Source organism: Ilyonectria robusta, assembly GCF_021365365.1.
Source record: "Ilyonectria robusta strain PMI_751 chromosome Unknown BGZ61scaffold_49, whole genome shotgun sequence".
NCBI lineage: Eukaryota > Fungi > Ascomycota > Sordariomycetes > Hypocreales > Nectriaceae > Ilyonectria > Ilyonectria robusta.
Window position 1 is genome coordinate 13,816 of NW_025764483.1, and position 21,649 is coordinate 35,464.

The 21,649-nt window shown below is 49.1% G+C and overlaps 3 protein-coding genes across 3 annotated transcripts; 2 read left to right on the forward strand and 1 right to left on the reverse strand.

The window, feature by feature from the left end:
- Positions 1-451: 451 nt before the first annotated feature.
- Positions 452-3,114, forward strand: BGZ61DRAFT_466241 (uncharacterized protein). The gene has a single exon (XM_046247661.1). It carries the CDS (start codon positions 573-575, stop codon positions 2,838-2,840), a length of 2,268 nt encoding a protein of 755 aa, XP_046094945.1. The 5' UTR covers positions 452-572; the 3' UTR covers positions 2,841-3,114.
- Positions 3,115-8,956: 5,842 nt separating this feature from the next.
- BGZ61DRAFT_486512 (uncharacterized protein) lies at positions 8,957-9,721 on the forward strand (the record flags this gene model as incomplete). Its single annotated transcript, XM_046249867.1, has 3 exons — positions 8,957-9,024; positions 9,066-9,621; positions 9,692-9,721. The coding sequence occupies 3 exons, from the start codon at positions 8,957-8,959 to the stop codon at positions 9,719-9,721; spliced, it is 654 nt and encodes a 217-aa protein (XP_046094946.1).
- An 8,297-nt stretch (positions 9,722-18,018) lies between these two features.
- Positions 18,019-19,490, reverse strand: BGZ61DRAFT_372066 (uncharacterized protein; the record flags this gene model as incomplete). The annotated part of the gene is made up of 4 exons (XM_046242152.1): positions 18,019-18,225; position 18,373; positions 19,068-19,162; positions 19,305-19,490. 4 exons carry the CDS (start codon positions 19,488-19,490, stop codon positions 18,019-18,021), a joined length of 489 nt encoding a protein of 162 aa, XP_046094947.1.
- Positions 19,491-21,649: the final 2,159 nt, after the last annotated feature.

Consider the following 21,649-nt stretch of genomic DNA (forward strand, 5'->3'; position numbering starts at 1 on the left):
ATTGCGACCGCTTGCGGACACCCCATGTCACTTGGGAAGAGACCTCTCACAACTACTCCAACTTCCTATCAAACTACAACCCTGACGCGTGGTTGGACTTGATGAAGGACATCACCAACAATGCCCAGGAGGTCAAGCGTCTCATCGCCGCTCGCGATCCCTTTGAACTCAAGCTCAAAAAGGCAGCTTCCGCCAACGACATCGAGGCACGAAAGGGAGCCTTGACGGAATATTTGGACTGGGAGATGCTTCAGAGCAGGCGGAGTAATGACAACCCCAAAATTGGCATCGATTTATGTCGCGGCCTCTACGCCCGAGCCCTTACCGGAGTTCTCGCCACCGACCAGACCACCTGGTACAAGTACATCGTCTTTCTCTCTTCGTCCAACTCCGACCTGCAGGCCCCTGACAACCTGCTCGATGTTCTTCGCAGAGCAGTTCAACGCTGTCCTTGGTCAGGGCGTTTATGGAACAGGTATATTTTATGCGCCGAGGAGACTAAACTGCCGTTTGCCGAGATCGAAGCCATCAAACACAGTGCGACCAACGAAAGCGAGATTCTCAGAGACGGAATGGAGGGCATGATCGGAATGTACGAAGCTTGGTGCGGCTTCTTGAAGCGGACAGCCATGGACGTCACTGCCACAGATGAATCTGTCGACCTCGCTGATGTTGGCTTGAGTGCCGCGCTGGAGGATGTCTCCGTCATTGGTCGAAGACTCTACGGGAAAGAGTTCCAGGGCGATCCCAAGTTTCGGCTCGAACGTATATATATTCAGTATCTGACCGAGAAAAAGGGTGCTATCGATGAAGCCAGGGCCCAGTGGAACAAGTTGGCTGCTGTCCAGATCCACGCCAACAGCCACGACTTTTGGTTCAGATACTACATGTGGGAGATGCTGATATTCTCCTCGATGGGCGTTCAAGAAACTCGGAGTCCAACACCTTCATCTGTCAACAGCAGCCTCCGAACGCCATCGCTCGCAACCGCAGTTCTTGTCCGAGCCGTCTCACGGAAAACCATTGACTGGCCTGAAAGGGTTCTCGAGGTTTACATGCAACACTGCAATGACTACGAGCCGCCACTCTCGGTGCGGAAAGCCGCTGATCGAGTGCACAGGACTCAAGAAGCACTCAACAAACGTCGAGCTCGTGAGGAAAAGGAGAAAGCGGCTGAGTACGAGGCGTATTATCGTGCACAGGAAGCGCAAGCCTTATCCAAGCGGAAACGCAGATCTGTTCCACCTGCCCAGGACGAAGATGGCAGTACCAGCAAGCGACAGAAGGGTGGCGTTCACTTCACTGAGTCCCAGACTTCTAACACTCAAGATATCAAGAGAGACCGGGAAAACTCAACCATCATTGTGACCAACCTACCTGGCGAGGTCGCTCAGACCAAGGTCCGTCAGTACTTCAAAGACTACGGACACATCAAGAACGTCACAGCCCTGGTACAGGACAACAACGGCAGCTCCTCGACAGCCCTGATCGAGTTCACCACACCTGAAGAGGCACAATCTGCATTGCTCCGAGATGGCAAGTACTTTGAGCAATCCCAACTCAGTGTGAAGTCCGGACATGACCTGACTGTTTACGTCGCCAACTACCCGCCAGTCGCGGATGAAAAATACATTCGCGAACTATTCGATGACTGTGGGGAAATACTCAGCATCCGCTGGCCAAATCTCCAGGCAAACACACGTCGTCGGTTTTGCTACATTTCGTTTCGTGATCAGGAAGCATCGGCCAAAGCCGTCCAGAAAGAGGGTACCGTCCTTGACGGTCAATACAAGCTGTTGGCCAAGTACTCGGACCCAAGTCACAAGAAATCACGCGATGGGGCTCTTGCGGCAGGTCGAGAAATCCACATCAACAACCTGGACAGAGCAGTCTCTGAATCTGATTTAAGACAAGTCTTCTCCCAGTATGGCAAGATCACCAGGGTCAACGCGCCACAGACTTTGGGAGGCAAAAATCGAGGTTTCGCCTTCATTGACTTCGCAACCAAGGATGAGGCAGAGAAAGCAGTTGCGGAGACGAACAATACAAAGCTCCGAAGGTACTTTCTTGAGGTCGCAATCTCGAAAGAAACCAAGTTCAAACCGTCGGCCAGGACCGTCACCGCCGAGCGCGAGTCGGCCTCTCCTGCCCCTACTTCCGCTCGCGATGATGAGGGAGACGAGATGATTTTTGATAGCCCGACCCACACCAACAAGCAGCCTACAGCTACCGATATCTCAGCCCGTACGATCGCACTCATGGGTCTTCCAGACACGGTCAACGATGCTCGTGTCCGAGCACTTGTTGAGCCCATAGGCGACATCGTCCAGCTAATCCTGCAGCCAGTCCACGGGGGCGCCAAGGTTGAGTTCGCAGACGCTGCCACCGCCGGGAAGGCCGCCCTTCAGCTCAACGGCATGGAATATGAGGGCTTCAAGCTGCGTACCGGCTCTGTCAATGAGCTACGGCATGCCAAGGCCGAGCGGCGTTTGGACAGCATTGTCTACGGGTCCAAGAGCTCCGGCTCCAAGGGTTCTACTTCCAAGGTCTCTGCCTCCAAGGGTGTCGCCTCCAAGAGCGCCGTGCCTACGGATCTAATGCCTCCACCGACAATCATCCGCCGACCAGGCCCGGGCTCAGCTCGTCCCCGTCGTGGACTAGGGTTTGCTCGACCTGTCGCTTCCGTAGTCTCGAAAAAGGACACAGACACTAACGGGGCGTCATCAGCGAAGAAAAGCAATGCTGATTTCAGAGCCCTATTCATTCCTACCGAGATGGGTGGTGCTGAGGATAAAGGCAAAGAAACAGAGGTAGAGAAGGGCAAAGATGAGAAGAACTAGTGTATCCATGATTTCTGTTTGCTTGGCAGATTCATATGGTGTAAAACAATGAGTGTATTATGAAGGTGAATACCCAGGACGCAGGACGGATAAGTGTATGTGCTATTAGAAACAGTTGAGGCGCCTTCAAATTATCCCCTTTTCAGCCTCCCTCATGTCTGAACCTTACTACATTACACGGTGTCCAGACGAGGGGAGGCAACTGAGATTTTGTCATCTAGCGAATAAATACTAGGTACCTGTCTTCAATAGTACATCAATGGATACAAACTCCTACCTATATCTAGAAGGAAAGGGATGTCATTTATGTACAGTTCATTTATCATTACAAGAGAGATGATGTAGATGAGCTCAAGGCTCGGAACCACTACACCCACTCACATTTGGACCAAGTAGAGTGGATGTACGATTTTTTAGGCAATTACCTAGTGGATGTAATACATATTCGGCCGGAGTGGAATGGACGTACACACGTGGATTTAAGTGGATTTATAAGTGGATTTTTGAGGCTATTCACAACGTCGGTGCCTATTCAGCCTCACTTGGCGAAAAAGCCGGTCTTCGAGGTGGTGCTGTTGGCCTGGCTGGTTGGCTGTGATACGTGAAATCACGTGAGGATCATCAGTCACGTGAGCAATGCCTCAAAAGGGCCTGCAGGGCCCTTCTGACTTTGCTTCTTTATCATTCTTCTTCACAGGGGAAGGCGCACGTCCGCCGGGGGAAGTTGGAATTGGAAGCTGGGCGTGGTTGGCAAGCTGGCGGCTCCCTTGCGCTGAGTAGCCTTTCGGTACGAAGCTTGCAACAAGAGCCTGTTTTACTTGTGGGTTGCTGCACGTGTTGAGAAGAGGGCGCGGTTTTAAGTGGTCGGCTCTGGGTGGGTGGATGAAGAGACTTGGCCAATAGGGCGTTTGTGTGTGTTCCGTTTGTTTTGTGTAGCCAATAAGACGTATGCAGCAGGTTTTGAGGAGAAGGCACCATTTTGAGTGGTACGATTTGAAGAGCTTAATGCGGAACTAAGGGACCTAGCCAATAGGGTGAGGGTGAATAATTGAGACAGGGATCAGGGGACTGAGACTAGCAGAGATCAATCAGTTGCAATACCAGAGAGGGAAAATTGTCAATTTGAGTATAAGAAGCTGCCATGCCAAGATGTCCTGGTGTTGAGATCATTGGACTTTTATCACTCGCACTGGTGTTGAAACCGCACCCTTATTTCCCCCATATATCAATCTGTAAGTTTTCCAAACCCAATACAACAGCGTAAAATACCACACACTATCACTATACTAGGCTACTTAAAGTCTCTTTGTCGGATGATATAGTAACGTGGTTCACAAGCGAGCGGGACAGACAAGCGAGCGAGACACTAACCTCTACCCTCATACCTTTATTACTTAATTACAATACAATAACATAAAAAATCTATTCAGGGTAACTAGAGCTAGATTCTCCAGACGAATCTACATCTTCTGAGCAGGTTCTTACATTATGACCTGGCCTCCCGCAATTGCCACATCGCCGAATGCCCACTGTAGCCCGCCTTGACCGACCACTATTCTGTCGCATTTCTTGAGCTACCTGCTCATCAACATCCTTTTGAGCCAGAATATCATGAGCATCCCCTATAGTAAGTGCCCCTCCTTGCTGCACACGTGTCTTTCTAGCTCTCCGGCGTTTGCTAAGTGTCTCATTTGCCTTCCGGAGTGACTTGTTCTCCTCGCGCAAGAGCACTACCTCATGCATCATTGCCTGCGCCCCCTTTGCAAACTGGTCGACAGCATCATAAATTGGGGTCGGGGAGCTTCCCTGATGATGGGCAATTCGATCCTTAACATAAGCAGACTGAGAGAGAGCTTCTATCGGGTTGTGTGGTGTTAAAGAGACCCAAGGGTCGGTCTCTTCTAGAGGGGGCCCAGTCGGTGTTGGAGTCCGTAACTTGATATCTAGCTTCGATATGACTGCCTGTGGATCATGAGGTACTAAACCGGCCCCTCTGAATCCTCCCTTAATATTGCTTTCTGAAAAAATAGAAGGGAAGATATCTTTGAAGGCAGTAAAGAACTCGACCTTGGTCACATGGTTAATGTGGTACTTCATGAGCTCTTCAATCTTGCGACTATATGCCTGCTTCAAGGGACTGAAGATTCCAACATCGAGTGGCTGAAGAAGATGTGATGAATGCGCAGGCATGCAAATCGGAATGATGTTCCGTTCCTTGCAGAACTGCTCAAACTCAGCGGATTGGTGACTCTCATGGCCGTCGATCACTAACATTCGATATTTGCCTATTGTGCGCGAGGTAGTATGTTTGTCGAAATGCTGTATCCATTCAAAGCCAGTCTTATTATCGGTCCATCCATTCTCAGTAGGCTTGATAACCCAGGAGAGCGGGAGGTTGCTTTCTGTGTACCAATTGCCGAGATGGTAGGACCCCTTGACCACGATAAACGGCGGGATCGCCCAACCTTCGGCATTGACTCCTTGGATTACTGTAACCCATTCTCGATTGCCAGGCTGCACTGTTTTTGCCTTTCCACGTCGTTTGGCGCCGGTAACTACCATTGCGGACGAGATCATGCCCATCATAAACCCAGTCTCATCGAAGTTGTAGAAATCCGCGTCGAGGATGCCATACTTAGCCTTCATATTCGCCACAAGCTGAAACCACGCGTCAATGATGATTGGATCTTCGCATAGGGCTCTCTGCCAGTCGTATGCGCGATTAAAACGCGTCTTGAGCTCTGGTTGTCGCTGGACGAAGTGTGAAGCCCAGTGCTGCCCGACGCGTCCCGCGTCGCGTTCTGACAGGAGGAGGTTGGCCATGTCTTCAACACCACTAAGCCGGGGGGGGGAATCCTCGCGAATCTAGGTCAAGAATAAACTTGACTAGAGTCTCCTCTTCAAGGAGAGTCAATCTCATAGAATTGGCGGGTATATCTTGTCGAGCGCGTCGTCCCATCATCCTAGCGTGTAGTGTGCTATGACTGACTGTGTAGATCTTTGCAGCCTCTCGGATACTGAGTTTTGAATTTTTTTGGATAGCGGTAACGGCAAGGATGAGATTGGCTTCTTTGGAATTTAACGACATTATTGGTGGTTTGAGTAAAGAGGGTTAGGAGGTAGAAGGTGGAAAATCTATGTGGAGTGTCCCGCTCGCTTGTCTGTCCCGCTCGCTTGTGAACCACGTTATATATAATGCGAAGATTGATGTCACTTGGTAAAGATACTGTATTTCATTGCGCAGAGAGGATGTGGCATCGCCGATCTCCATCCAACATTTTCAGCCAAGAGCTACTATCCCTGCCGATGTGGATACTCGCACAATTGAATTGATCAATTGAGATAGATGGTGAACAGATCTGCTTTTTCCATGAGTACAAAGGATTGGCCAAAACGTCAGCACATGTCGCCGATCGCAGGAAAGCATCTTGAGGTAAGAACCTTGATCCCTGCCAAGTGGATACTTGCACAGCGGAATTGATCAATCAACGTAGCTGTTGAACAGAATTGCTTCTTCCACGATTACAAAGGATTGACTAAGATATTAATGCATGAAAAAAAGAAGAAAAAAACTAGTATGAGAGCTGAGCAGTATTTGATAGGTAGATGAAATAATGTGGTGTGTATTATGTCAATCACATAAGTGTCCATCGATGTTACCATTACAACGAAAGAGGGTGAAGGGATATTTTGATCTATTGGTATATCAATACTGCAGCGACCATATGAATAAGAGGGTGGAGGAGTATGATGCCGTATTGGTATACCGGTGTAATGGCATTCCGACTAGATAATGGGATGAATAATCAAGCCTGATGTTATTAATGTTATGAGAATAAGAGGGTGGGGGAGTATGATGCTCTACTGGTATACCGGAGTGATGATGCTCCGACTAGATAATGGGATGAATAATCAAGCCCGAAGTTAATCATCACGAAAGTAAGAGCAAGGCTCGAACCCACTACACTGTAAATCCACGTGGACCACATATAAGTGGCCCATCTCTATTACATCCACTTGTCGGCGCTCAGATTACGTAATAATCCACTACACTTGGACACGAAAGTGGATGTAATGGAGTGGATTTAGGTGGATTTAGGTATAGTGGGATAATCCCTGACCCTGTATGGTTCATAGTACCTATTTTTGTATATGACTGCCTATTAAATTGAGGTACCTGGACCCAAGTTAGCCGAGGTCGATCACCCCTACAGCTAATTATATAATATTATACGAGAAACTACCCTATTGAGCGCGTTTCCTACAGATTTCCTGCTTTGTTTTTATAAAAAAAAAAAGTTTTGTCGATGTCAGCCAACCAGCCAGGCCAACAGCAGCAGCTCGAAGACTGTCTTTTTCGCCACTTCAGAGGCTGGAATTGGTCAGAACGCGCTCGTGATACTAGCTCTTGGCTGTGGGATTTTGGCTATGATATTCAACGTCATGGCTTACGCAAATGGGCTTGGAAGGACTGTATCCTCGGAAATCATCCCATTATCGCGAGTTTTATCTCTTCAGGTCTCCAGAACGCAGCAAATCATCTATGACATGAGCACAAAACACCAGCACCAGAAGGAGAGAAGAAGAGCACAGCACAGCTGAAATCCGAAAGCTTATCGTTAGGCCTGGTTTGATGAAACGTAGGCTCATGAGCCTAGTTAGGTTGAAAAGGCAAAAGAGATGGTTGCCGACGTCTGGCTGTCTGATTACGCTCATCTCGAGGTTAGAACCAGCTGCAGCAGAAGCGACGACGAGCCACCGGCAAAAAGACCTCGGTTATCCAGGATGGCCTTGGACTTGCTAACGATCCAGCCGATGTCAACCGAGTGTGAGAGGTTATTTTCAGCTGCTGGCAAGATGGTCTCGGGGTTGCGTACGAACCTAGATGCTGAGATTATCGCCATTGCCAGGTTTTACGCTCTTGGTACCGTGCTGGCCTTATCAAGGACCTCTATCCATTGCTTAAGTCAGACCTTGAAAGCAAGCTGGATGCCGACTGCGTGACTCTAAGCGACGACGCGCTGGCGCTTATTAAGTGAAAATGGCTATTGGAAGGCGAGGACAGCGCCAGCGAGGTTGACGATTCACCACAGCAGCAATAGGCTGAGGAGTTAGTATCTGTCGGAAAGCTAGCGTGGCACTCTGATATTAATCGTGTATATTATCTGTATCTTTTTCGTCCTCTCTTCTTATTCTGAGGTATCAGAGCAAGCTTTATATACCTGTTCTGTGCTGTGTAGAATCAGCTAGAAGCTGATTCCTAAGCCTTGTGGCAAAATGCTAGGCAACTGATCACATGACACACCCGGTCTGATGCCGGGTGCATGGTCCAATCTAACAGTATCAACCTCTGAAAGTGAGGCTGAATAGGCGCCGACGAGGCTGTGAATAGCCTCAAACCCCCACTTATAAATCCACTTATAAATCCACGTGTGTACATCCATTCCACTCCGGTCGAATATGTGCTACATCCACTATGTAATTGCCTAAAAATCGTACATCCACTCTACTTGGTCCCAAAGTGGAGTGGATGTAGTGGTTTCGAGCCTTGGCAATGAAGATCCGCGAATGCAATATGTCGCGGGGCGGGAACTTGCATCAAGCACTTGGTTGCGAGCACATGTACCCGGATGCTCTCAGAGACCTGACATTGGTTGAGGAGAAGCTGATTGCACTCAACACCCATTTCGGCTTCGTTGCAAGAATCAAAGTCACAAAAAGCACCAAACAGAGTACGGCATATGCACGCCATGTAAAGGGTCATATAACTGTGTTTCCAAACAGTGTTCAAGACTTGGTTACCACAGTACTACCACATCCGCTTCTACAATCTTTGGAGGACATCCATATATCCTGGCATGGGCCGCAGAGACCAGCCCCCAGCGATCTATCCAAGTTGCTCTCAGTCCGGAGAGGAGCTGTGGAACGGGCGTTGCTTTGGCTAAGAATTTAACCCCCACTATCGGCACATCCAAATCGACAAAGCCGAGTTGGATAGTTGGGGAGAGCCGGCGCATGGGGTTCCGAGCCAGATCTATGACAGGATAGAGAGAGATGAACCATCGGCATGGGAAGAAACGCGAACAGCGCACATTGTGCCCCCAGCAGAACGTGGAATGGATGACGCTGGGCCTCACTCGAACAGATTGTGGACGGGCTGGGCAGAGCGTATGATGAGAATGATGTAAGTTACGACGAGGATCAGCAGCTCTATGACGAGCGCAGTAGGGAGGAGCTCGAGTATGAGGGCATGGGAAGCTTTCTTGATGAGATCCTTGCATCTGGTATGTTTCCACTGGATACAGCACCGCGAGCAACCGATGCCGATAAACTGCGATTTGCCATTGATACAATCAGAGGTGGACACACAAATGCGCAAACACAGCCGCCCAACCAGTCGACTGGGAGCGCGCAGGATTCGCACCTTCAGCCATACATTCACATTTCAAGAGGCAATGAGTTTGCAGATAGCAATGATCTCTGGCATCTTGCAAAAGCATTTCCAACACTATTCCCCTTCGGTTTCGGTGGGCCACGGTGCAAGGAAGAGATGGAATCGGACCTGTGGAAGAACAGTGTCCAGCTCACAGGGCATGTCCGTGATAGAGACAGTATTGGAGAGGGTGGAGAGGGTGGAGAGGATGCGACTTCGCCAACACGTAATCTCGGACTTCACGCATGGATGAAGAAAGTGCTGCAACGACATGGTGGTCACTTTGCCAATCATCCGGCGTTTTCATTCCTAGTCTTCAACATAGAGGTTCGGTCTAGGAATAGAGGAGTAAGTATGGTGAGCGTGCGACGGACCGATTTTCCTGAGGTTGAGAGGATCATTCAGTCGTTAACTCCAGAGAGGCTGGCGGAAGTGCAAAAGGAGTTAGAGGCTGGCGGGAGCACCCGAGATGAAGATATCAAAAAGCTCCTGCGATACATCTCATACTTTGGCTACAAACAGGCCATGTCGCAGGAGTCGCGGCTAGCCATGCGCAGAAAGATTAAAGCGCTCATCATCAGATACGGTATACCGGCGATTTGGTTTACGCTGAACCCCAATGACATTACGAACCCGGTAAAACTACGTCTGGCGGCATACCGAAAGGAGGACAAGGCTGCCGCGGAAGCAACCCTGCTTCGGGCCCTTCAGGATAGGTATGAGAGAGTGAAGCTGGCGATAACTGACCCCATAAGCTCTGCCATTTTCTTCCACCGCGAAGCAGAGATGTTCTTTGAGCATTACGTCAAGGTTGGGGAGGAATCTGTCTTTGGTCAGATTGGACAGTATTTTGCCGCTGTCGAGACCAACGAACGCGGTGCTCTTCATGTCCATGGTTTGCTATGGCTCGAAGGGAACTTGGAGCTCGGAAACTTCATCGGTGCTCATGGAAACGGGGAGGATGATGAGAGCGCGGCGATGGAAAGGGAAGGAATCCTGAAATATGTCGATTCTGTCTTCACTGAGGTACGCACATTCATATACTGATATGACCGAAAGCCAATGTGGGGTCGGAAGCTGAACTATTATCCAGGACCTGGATGAATCTGCTGCCTTTAGCGAGGAGAGCGAGACTAGGGTGGTTTACGACAACATATCCTACCTGATGACCGATGCAGGTCGCTTCTCTGAACAGTTTGACGATGAAGCCCACTTTTGCGCGGGCAGGGTCCAGATGCACGTCCATACCGCAACTTGTGTCAAATACTCTCATAACAAGGAGGGGGACAAAAAGCCCACATGTCGATTCCATGCGCCTTGGAAGCTCTTTACAAAAAGCGAATTTGGCGCGGATGGTATACTTCGGCTCCAACGCTCACATCCCATGATCAACCGATGGAACAAGTCAATGGCGGTTGGGTTGCGGCACAATCACGACATCTCCTTCATCGGAACCCAAAGCAAGACAATGGCGCTGATATACTACTTGACAAACTACGCCACAAAGATCCAAGATCCGATCTGGAAGAGAGTGGCCATAGCAGCAGAGCTCTTTCCGAGTATCAGCACAACCAGCGCCGTCGGGCTAGGTGCAACAACTGCAAACTACGAAGCCAAGGCAAATATAAACCGCCAGTATCTGATGAGAATCGCAAACAGAATATTCACCGAGAGGCCATTATCGCAGGTGGAGGTGATTGCGCACTTCTTGGATTACCCAACTGAGTTCTCGAGTACTAAACAATGGTCATATGTGAATATGACAATGATATACTGGGCAATACTCCGACGCTGGGAGCATCTCCAGCAATGCAGTAGCACTTTAGGCGACGACGATGATCGACCTATCGAGAACATAGGTGGCAATGGCAATGGCAACGGCAACGACGCGGAAGCCAGCGCGGAGAGGGTCTTGGTGGGAAGCGATGGCAAGAAGCTGCCATACATTGAAGCCTACCACCACCGTGGAGAGGTGCTGCAGACATTATGCTTCTATGACTACATGTCGCTTGTTACATTACAAAAGAGGATAGATTCATCTTCCAAGGAGTTGGTGAAGATAGAATTTGAAAGGGACTGGAAGCCGGGAAGGGACTGGGTGCAAGTTCTAAGACCCCCGGGGAAGTATGCCGTGCCGTGCATTAACGGCTTTCTCGATATGGACTTTGATATTGATTCAAACACAGACAAATACCGCCGGTAAGCACAAGCCATTTAATAGTACAGATAAACAAAGAGCATGTACTGATATTAGTACTAGAGCTGCAGTACAGCACCTTGCACTCTTCGTACCATGGGAGAAGTTTATTACAGCAGCGTCTGGTGACATCAACGAAATCTGGGAGCACTGGAGACGGCGACTCCCCAAAAGACTCCAGACTATCGCAGGCAACATCCAGCTCTTGAAGCGATCAGCGGAAGATGCGCGGCGAGATGCAAAGCAGTGGGCGGCTGCGGGGGACGACGCCATTTTGGATGATATCGACGCTATGGGGTATGATCTGCAAGATCCTTCAGGTCCAGTAAAAGCATATCGCCCAGACCAGGTTGGCCAGCTTGGCCGATTGATTGAGACAGTACGAGGTGCTACAGCCCCCAACCAGGTGACCGCTGGTTCGGAGCATCTTTTGCAGATGCTAGATCAGCTCCGCGAAGCCCAAGCAGATATCACCGAGTTTGCGGATGACGTCGAGACTGTCGCTTCCGCAGAGAACCCAGAGCAGTACCAGCCAACCATGGTAGCCAGGAGCGAGCTCCCAACGCAACGTCAGCTTAGAGGAATTAAGAGCAAGCAGGATCAAGCTGACAAGGAAATTGTGAAAAGGATCCAAGGCTCTGATGGAGTTCAGATCACGCAGAACACAGCTGCCGGCGCAGAAGCATCACTGAACCATACCTTCGCGGGCGCGGGAGAAGATATTATAGAAATAGAAATGTCAGAAACAGACACCCGGAACACCCAAAGACCCAGTGCCAGGGTCGCCTTTGGACCGTCGACAACATTCCTCCATGCCGGTCGGGAGATTGCAAGGAGGTTCACCTTGAACGAGCGGCAGGAAATCGCCTTCCTTTTAGTGTGTCGCCATCTCGATACCATCCCGGATGAAGATAACAGCGATAATTTTGAGAGCAGTAATGTCGAGAACAATGATAACGCACAACTATGCGAGTTCCTGGGTGGGGAGGGCGGCACCGGGAAGTCCAGGGTCATCGAGGCGTTGGCGGAATTGTTCGCTAGCAAAGACATATCGCACAGGCTGCTTATGACGGCGACATCGGGGGCCGCAGCAGCGCGGATCAACGGCGTGACTATTCACTCCGCCTGTGGGATGCAACCCAACGCATCCGGCAGCAATGCCGACGATGGCAGCACGGTCACCTACGTGGACGGTGATGGTCGAAGAAGATGGAGAGGAAAGTGGCTGCTCATCATTGACGAGGTGAGCATGCTGGGCCTCCAGACGCTCTCCGACATCAACAAGCGACTTTGCGCCTCCCGGGGATCGAATCAAGATTTTGGCGGCATCCCAGTGGTGCTACTATCAGGAGATTTCCACCAGTTCCGCCCAGTGCAAAACAAGTCGCTATTGACGCCATGGTCCGCCCTCAGGATTGCGGACGAAATGAGGGCGCACGCACTCTGGGCTCGATTTACCACCGTCGTTATGCTCATCGAACAGGTCCGCGCAGCAGGGGACCCGGAGCTGCAGCGGCTGCTGACTCGGATCCGGCAGGGGCAGCAAGACGAGTCCGACATGGAGCTTCTTAATAGCCGGTGCTTTCAGGATGGCCGAGCCATACCATGGGGCAAGGGCATCACAGCAGTCACACCCCTCAACAGCACCAGATGGAGCCTGAACATGGATGCGGTCTTGGCCTTCCAGAGGCACCACCAGAAGCCAGTCCGGATATTTCTACCCCAGCACCGTTGGGGTAAACCCAATACATTGCCGGTAACGGAGGAAGAAGCTACGCTCATGGCCAGCGTCGGGGATGACAGCAAGATCTGTGTGCCGGCCACATTCATGTTCGTGCCTGGTATGCCGGTGGTGGTGACCATGAATATAAACCCAGGCCTCAAGCTCGTGAATGGCGCCAAGTACACAGCGCTAGAAGTTATACCAGACACCAAAAGATTCCCAGGCTATCAACTCGCCCCGAACATTATCCTCCACTTTGGACCACCTGCCGGCATCATCCTGTCGTCCGAGTCAACCAAGAAGTTCGAATTTGATGAAATGCCACCAGGCACAATCCTGCTTACTCCAACGAGTGCGCAAATACCAATCGAAAAGAAGAAGAGGGTCAAGAAGAGGCCTTGGCAGAGGCATAATGTGAGCCGCCGAGGACTTCCCTGCACTGCGGCATTCGCATGCACCGATTACAAAATCCAAGGCGAAACCCTCCTCGAGATTGCGCTGGAGCTGCGAGGAACCGGGACAAAGCTGAATACCAAGACTGGACAACTCGAGCCACGAAAGTGCGATCCATACAGCCTGTATGTGCAGCTATCGCGGTGCAAATCGCTGGATGGTATTATATTGCTGTCAAAGGCGCGTGTGGAGGATATAGTTGGGAATAAAATACCACAGGAAATGTTTGATGGCGAGGCTAGGCTGGAACAGTTGTGCGAGAGGACAGTAAATGAGGCCCGATTATCGTTATTGTCATATCCATCTGCACAATACTAGCGGTAATGTAATTTAGATAATAGGTTTCTTATATATAAATAGAAGTAGGTAGAAGGATAGAAAACCAATACATATATAATCAGAGCATAAGAGGGAATCTCATAAAATGTATAACGTGGATGTCACTCATGCGTCGCATCCAACCATGCGTCGCACTTGAAATTTCTTAGTATTTACACCTAAAGCTAAAATAATTCTTTAAAATTTAAAAAAATTATAAACTAGCTAAAATTTTAAAATGAGCTTTATTATATAACGTGCATGACAAGCATGTGCACCAAACAAGCATGTGCACCAAAAATCCGTCAATCTCTCCTCTTTCCCTCTGATCAATTGTTTCTCAACCACAAAACATGTCACAGTCAAATAAAGAGGCAAATATCCTTCTTGCCCTTCAAGCTCTTCAAAATAACTCATCATTAAGTCTCAGACGCGCCGCAAGGATCTATGAAATTGATTATTATGCCCTACGTCGCCGACAGAATGGCATTCTTTCTCGACGCGATTGGATCCCTAAATCACGCAAACTATCAAATCTAGAGGAACAGATCATTATTCAGTTCATTCTCGACCTAGATTCGCGAGGATTTCCTCCGCGACTGCGTGGTGTGGAAGAAATGGCCAACCGACTGCTCGCTGACCGCGACGCGTCACCCGTCGGCAAGCGCTGGGCTTCCAACTTCGTCAAGCGACACCCAGAGCTTAAGACGCGTTTTTTTCGCAAATATGACTATCAGAGGGCTAAATGCGAAGATCCGACTATTATTCGCGACTGGTTTACGCTTGTGGCGAACACAATCGCGAAATATGGTATCACCCTTGCTGATATTTACAACTTTGATGAGACTGGCTTTATGATGGGTATGATCGCAAGCGGAATGGTCGTCACAGGCGCAGAAAGGCGTGGAAGACCGAAATCAGTCCAGCCTGGAAACCGGGAATGGGTTACGGTCATCCAGGCTATCAATGCGGAAGGCTGGGCGATCCAGCCGTTCATCGTGGTTGCGGGCCAATATCACCTCGCCAGCTGGTATCGAGAAAGCAACCTCCCGGGCGATTGGGCCATCGCCACGACCAAAAATGGCTGGACTGACAACGAGACGGGTCTTGAGTGGATCAAGCACTTTGATCAGCACACAAAGACCCGATCAAATGGTCGCTATTGCCTTCTGATCCTCGATGGGCACGAAAGCCACCACTCGACCGGCTTTGAGACATATTGCGAGGAGAACAACATCATCACGCTTTGTATGCCACCTCATTCGTCTCATCTACTCCAGCCTCTTGACGTCGGGTGCTTTGGGCCACTCAAAAAGGCGTACGGTCGGGAAATAGAGCATTTGATTAGATGCTCTATAACCCACATTTCAAAGACCGAGTTCTTTCCGGCCTTTTACGCTGCCCACCAAGCCGCTATGACAAAAGGCAATATTCAGGGAGGTTTTAGAGGAGCCGGGCTTGTTCCTTTAGACCCGGAAAGTGTCATATCCAAGCTTGATGTGCAGTTACGGACTCCAACACCTGTTGAGGAGGAGGCGAGCCTCCCCGACCCTTGGGTTCCAAAGACCCCAAAGACCGTCCTTGAGGCTAGCTCTCAGTCTGAATACCTCAAAAGACGAATTAGAAGGCACCAGAGCAGCTCCCCGGCATCTATTCTTGAGGCACTTGAGTCATTTTCTAAGGGAACAAAGGCAATAATGCATCAGATAGCATTACTGAAGTCTGAGAACCAGATCCTTCGACAGTCAAATGAGGTACTTAGCAAGCGGCGTAGAGCAAAAAGAACCCGCCTGCAGAATAGAGGGAAGATGACTGTAGATGAGGGAAGGGAAGCAATTGATCAGAAGGATGTTGGTATGCAGGTAGTGGCCGAATCATCGAGAAGTGGTGGTCAAAGAGGATCGGCGCGACGGAAGGAAAGCCGTTGTGGAACATGCGGCGAGACCGGGCATAACGCAAGAACATGTCAGATCGTTGTTGCGATGTCTGGAGAGGAGTATAGCGATTAGTCTCAATTGATTAGATGCTTTGTTGTGTTTTTTTGCTATGTTTTATCTTAAAGGTTAAGTGAAAGTGGTGCACATGCTTGTTTGGTGCACATGCTTGTCATGCACGTTAATGAATTTTAACTATAAATTTTTTTTAATTTTTAAAAAAAATCTTCATAAGGCTATTAAAAAAATTCTTATTCACACTGTTTTTTTTAAGTTTTCTTAAGATTAATAGCTATATAAATTTTTAAAAAGTCTAAGAAAAATATATTTATGTGACTCTTTTATTTGGAGTTATAAAGATAATTTCTCCATATTTTTATAAATTATATAGCGCATTTTAGAAAATCTAAAGTTTAGCCTTTTAGCTGTACAGTATAAGTGCGACGCATGGTTGGATGCGACGCATGGGTGACATCTACGTTATAGGGACAAGAATGGATGGATGGATTTTATTTCGCCCGGGGGTCCAAGTGTTCAGCATCCTATCCTCAGCAGCTGAAGCACGGTCTGCCAAAATGAGACTGTATGATGTTAGTAGGATTCAATCTGAATAGTTAGTGTGCCTGAGGCTTCTGGTCCATGTCAAGCCTCCCCGTTGCAATGGCAAATTTGATCGTCGCCCGTACTGCCCGCATATCTGGCGCCCATTTGTCACCGTCAGACGCCGCCTTTCCTCCCAGGAAGTATGATAGGTTTCCCATCTTTGTCTGTGAGCATCGCAACATGCCTTCCCGTTGCGCGGTCCATTTTGCGCAGCGGAATAGGAAGTGTTCCCTGTCAGCAAATGAGGAGTCCCACTAATAACGTGACCAAAAAACCCAATGACGCTAAACTTCTCTTGGAAATTGGCCTGAGCATGCTGAGGTAACGAGTTCCCACGTACATTTCACGTGCATTTCACGTGCATTTCACGTGTCTCTTAACAAGAAACCCTCCAAAAAAGAGAAGATTGGCACCTCTGGGGCCATTCGGATGGGGTTAATCCGGACCAACAGGAGGTGCAGTTGCGCTTCCGAATCGGGTAATCAGGATTTTGGGGGGTGAAAAATCCCAGAGCTTAAGAAGACCTTTCGTACCGACAGGGGAAGGCGCACGTCCGCCGGGGGAAGTTGGAGGTTGGAAGCTGGGCGTGGTGGGCAAGTTGGCGGCTCCCTTGCGCTGAGTAGCCTTTCGGTACGAAGCTTGGAACAAGAGCCTGTTTTTACTAGTGGGTTGCTGCACGTGTTGAGAAGAGGGCGCGGTTTTAAGTGGTCGGCTCTGGGTGGGTGGATGAAGAGACTTGGCCAATAGGGCGTGTGTGTGTGTTACCTTTGTTTTGCGTAGCCAATAAGACGTATGCAGCAGGCTTTGATTTGAAGAGCTTAATGCGGAACTAAGAGACCTAGCCAATAGGGTGAAGGTCAATAATTGAGACAGGGATCAAGAGACTGCGGTATAGATGGCACGGGGTTCGAAGTCCTGCTAGAAGATATCATGATGCAGGTATGGATGCGCCCGTACGGAGCACGACGCGAATTTTTTGCAATAGTTTTCTGGCAAGTGCAGACGCGCCAGGTTGAGTAAACAGACCTTCCCCGGCTTGCTAAGGGCGCAGTGGACCAATGGGGGTATTGAAACAGTAACCTATTTAGGCCAACCCAGACCGATCCAGACCACCCCAGACCGATCGGTCTGTCCGGTCTGTCGGTCTGATGAGAATGGCCGGTCTGTCGGTCTGCAGTCTGGCAAACGGACTCAGCCGGTCTGTCAGACGGTCTGTCTGTTAGCCACAATGTTCTTGGCCTCTATGATCGCCTTGATCCTCCTCAGTTCTTCCTCGTTCCTACCGATGACCCTCAGGCGGTTGGTATTTCGTCCGTCTCTGGTCACTGCGACGCATCGCCAACTAGGTTGGTCGCTAGACGTTTGCATTTCCTGTTCAATGGCCCTGCGAAGCACTGCTGGTGTAGTATCTCCGATATGATCCTCCGGCACCCTGGATGTGTCTTCTGTGCAGAACACCGGTTCCGGAGTTGCCGATCGAACCGTGGATGGAATTGGAATGGTAATACTAACAGGGGTTATTCCGACAGCATCCGCATATGTCTGGCCAGGCGATCGTGCTGCATAAGCATTGTTATGATATCCAACTGTAGCCGGGTTTGTTCCAGCTTGCAGCAAACCTGGGTAAGCTGCTTACGGACTTGGGATAACTCTTGTGCCATCTGGGCCGTGGTCCTAGTGACTTCTTCAGCCATACGGTCGTCGTGAAGCTTTGTAAACTCGAGCTGAAACTCAGTGATGTTATTGGATTGGATTGGAGCTGGATCCGAGCCTCGATCCAATCCAGTCCAGACGTGGGGACAGGCAGCCTCCAATATATCCAGAACGGATTCCAGTTCATATTGTTACCCTTTTGAGACAATAAATGAGACGCTGAATAAGCAGATTTCGGGTAGAACGGGAATTGTGTCCTGGTGTATAGTTATGACAGCACTTAAATACGTGCTCATTATGCTCTCCAGCAACTTGCTTCTCCAATATGCACAACTCCCTTGGCGCTGTTGCAGTTGACACAGATAGCAGTGAGAACCACTTAGACGGGTCCTGCTCGAATTGTATGTCTACCATACCCTACTGCCAGACAGAGTAGAGAACATATTGCTTTCCATTCCGCTTGAATTCGTCAGGTTCGATCAGGGTTCCGGCGGGGTGGTTTGGGCGGGGGTTAAGATATGTTGGAGCAAGAATAACTCTTTCAGGATCAGGACGGCGACCGCTGCCAGGGCCGAAATAGCTGGAGATAGTAGCCATGGTGTAGTTGGTGAGTGGGCTGTTCAGACACGTCTGCCACAGCAGAAGGACTGCCGAAGTTACGAGCGACGCATTTGCTTCCATGGTTTTGCTAGTGGACCAATCTACGCGAGTTGGATGTTGACCATGGCGGGCAGTTGTATCGTAGTCTGTGACGGGAGCCCCGTCACTGCCACCAAATTAGGCTTAGCTCTTGCCTTATCAGGTTAGACCATTGGAGCTCCAGGAGCTCCATGCCAATGAATCCAATCCAGTCCAAATCTTCGAGAGCCCCAAATCAGTCCAATCCAAATTGCCTCCAATCCAATTACATCACTGCTGAAACTCGGCCTTTATGATTTCCATTTTGTTATTGAAGTCTTGTTGTAGGAGTTGTTTCAGGCCCTGGATTGCCTCGATCATAATGCCAGCCTGTTGAAATGTGCAGGTTGTATTAATTGAAGAAGAAGAAAACTAGCGCTAACCAGCGGAAGCTACTGACGAGAAGATCATCCACATCCCAGCCACCAATGGATCGGAATAGCCATTGATCCGTGACAACGGATCTCAACACAGCCGCCTTGGGCGTGGTCTTTTTCTTAGGTCGGTTACGGCTCGACGCTCCCTCACTGCTCTCCTGCTCCTCCTCCCATTCCCTATCACGTTCTTGTTGTTCCGATTCCATTGCCCTCGTCGTTCTGGCTCTTTTACGCAGGGGACGATGATGTCCCCCGCCCGGAACGTCCGGTTCGCGTTCCATGACGATGATGACGTCTGAAGCGGGGTTCTCAGCACCAGGCATCCACCACAGACCCAACATCTCCGCCAAGTGGCTACCAGGTATTCCATAAGGTATAAAGGAGATCAATAATGAGATTTCGAGAAAAATCAATCCAGTTTCCTATATATATATTATATATTAAAAATCCGATCTAATATAACTAATATAATAGATTTCACCTAACTCAAGCAGAAGCAGGAATCTCACAAAATGCAAACGACAAGAGCAACGACATTATTATAAATTAAAAGCTCACGTGAATCCCACGTGATTCTTAACAGAAAAATCCCAGTCAATGAAGACTTCTTTACACTTGATGTCGGGGGGGCGAGGGTGAATTCGAAGTTCACGTGAATCCCACGTGATTCTTAACAGAAAAAAACCCAGCCAATGAAGACTTCTTTACACTTGATGTCGGGGGGGCGAGGGTGAATTCGAAGTTCACCCACATGTGGCAAATGAGAGTGGGAGGATTCGGACCATTAGAGGGCCCCGGATGGGGTTAATCCGGACCAACAGGAGGTGCAGTTGCGCATCCGAATCGGGTAATCAGGATTTTGGGGGGTGAAAATCCCAGAGCTTAAGAAGACCTTTCGTACCGAAAGGCAAAGGCATACAACAATACAATCCACCTGCTATTGCAGCTTTCTGGCCCTTCGTGCCCCCTAGGGCCTCTGGCCCTTGGCTATCGCCTCTTTTCGTATCAGGCTGACATCGTCAAAAAATTATCTCTTGCAAAAACAACAGCAGGAAATCTGTTGAAAACGCCTCAATAGGGGCAGTTTCTCGTATGACGTTTATAAGATTAGCTGGGGGGGGGGCATACATGGGAAACTTGTTCTGTTATTCTGTTGCTTGTTCTGTATAACGTGTTAATATTTTTTTATTCTGTTATTCTGTTATCATGTTATGGCTCTCACACTAATCTGTTATAACGGAATAACAGAATAAACAGGATAAGTGAAATAAGCTTTTTTTATTGCTTTTGTCACATCCAACGGGCCAAAAGGTCATACATTTGATCAAACCGGAAGGAAGGTCCCTCAGCTGCTGAGAAAGGCTGTTCACTGGCAGGTCGGAAGTCCGAACTTCCGGTCAGAAGTTCGTGTCATCTATCTTTCCCAAAAAGCAAGTTCTCCAACACAACGGCCCCGGAGGCCCTTCATCCTAGGTATAAGAAACCGACCTATTTACCACTCATTAGATAGAGAACCAAGAGCTTCTATGGAAATCAATTCATCGCTGAATGTGACAGCTTTTTATCGCCCCAGACATCACAAATACCGGAAACTTTTCGTATTATAGTTTTCATCTCATACCCATCATTATGGCTTCAGAAAGCGATATTTTATCGTCGATCGGCGACTCTAATTCTCAAACATCTGATCAATTGCCTTCAAACTTCTTTTCTATTATGGATCGGCAGTATCCAGATAAGAATAAACCGGTTGCCGCCGGCCGCAAACGAAAGACCAAAGGCACTGTGCTTTATTGTGACGGGACAAGAGCACGAACGAGGTCGAGTGCGACTTGGGCAAAATGATTGTTTACAAGGAGAGAAAGAGATTCCTAAGGAAAGCTCTGACTTAAGCTATTTATACAATGTTCATAAAGTGAGACTATTCATAAAGTATGAAAGTCACATGATCGTTCCCTCACATTTATGTGTGCCGATTATGCCCTAAATGGAGTCATGGGCATCGAGCAACAGCTGTACAGCATATCAAAAACCGCCATGCTGCACAGCTTCGACCGCCGCCGCCGCCTTCGCCGATATCATCGAATCAACGCTTATTACCCGCCATGTTTGCATCTATTCCTACACCTGATAGTCTTCGGCAGGTTTTCAATCGGCAGGCATACAATGAGGCTGTTATAGGACTGCTCACACGGCGGAGAGCTCCTTTTTCAGCTGTTGAATGGAACGAGTTGAAGGATCTCGCTTTGGCATGCAATCCGACCATCGGTGATCAATTAATCACGTCTAGACGTCAGGCCATGCGTCACATTGCGGAAAATCACGTATTCTATAGAGATCAGATCAAAGGCAAACTAGCAATCGCGTCTTCGCCTATTCACATCTCCACCGATCTCTGGACATCGCCACATCGCCATGCTCTACTGGCTGTTTGTGCTCA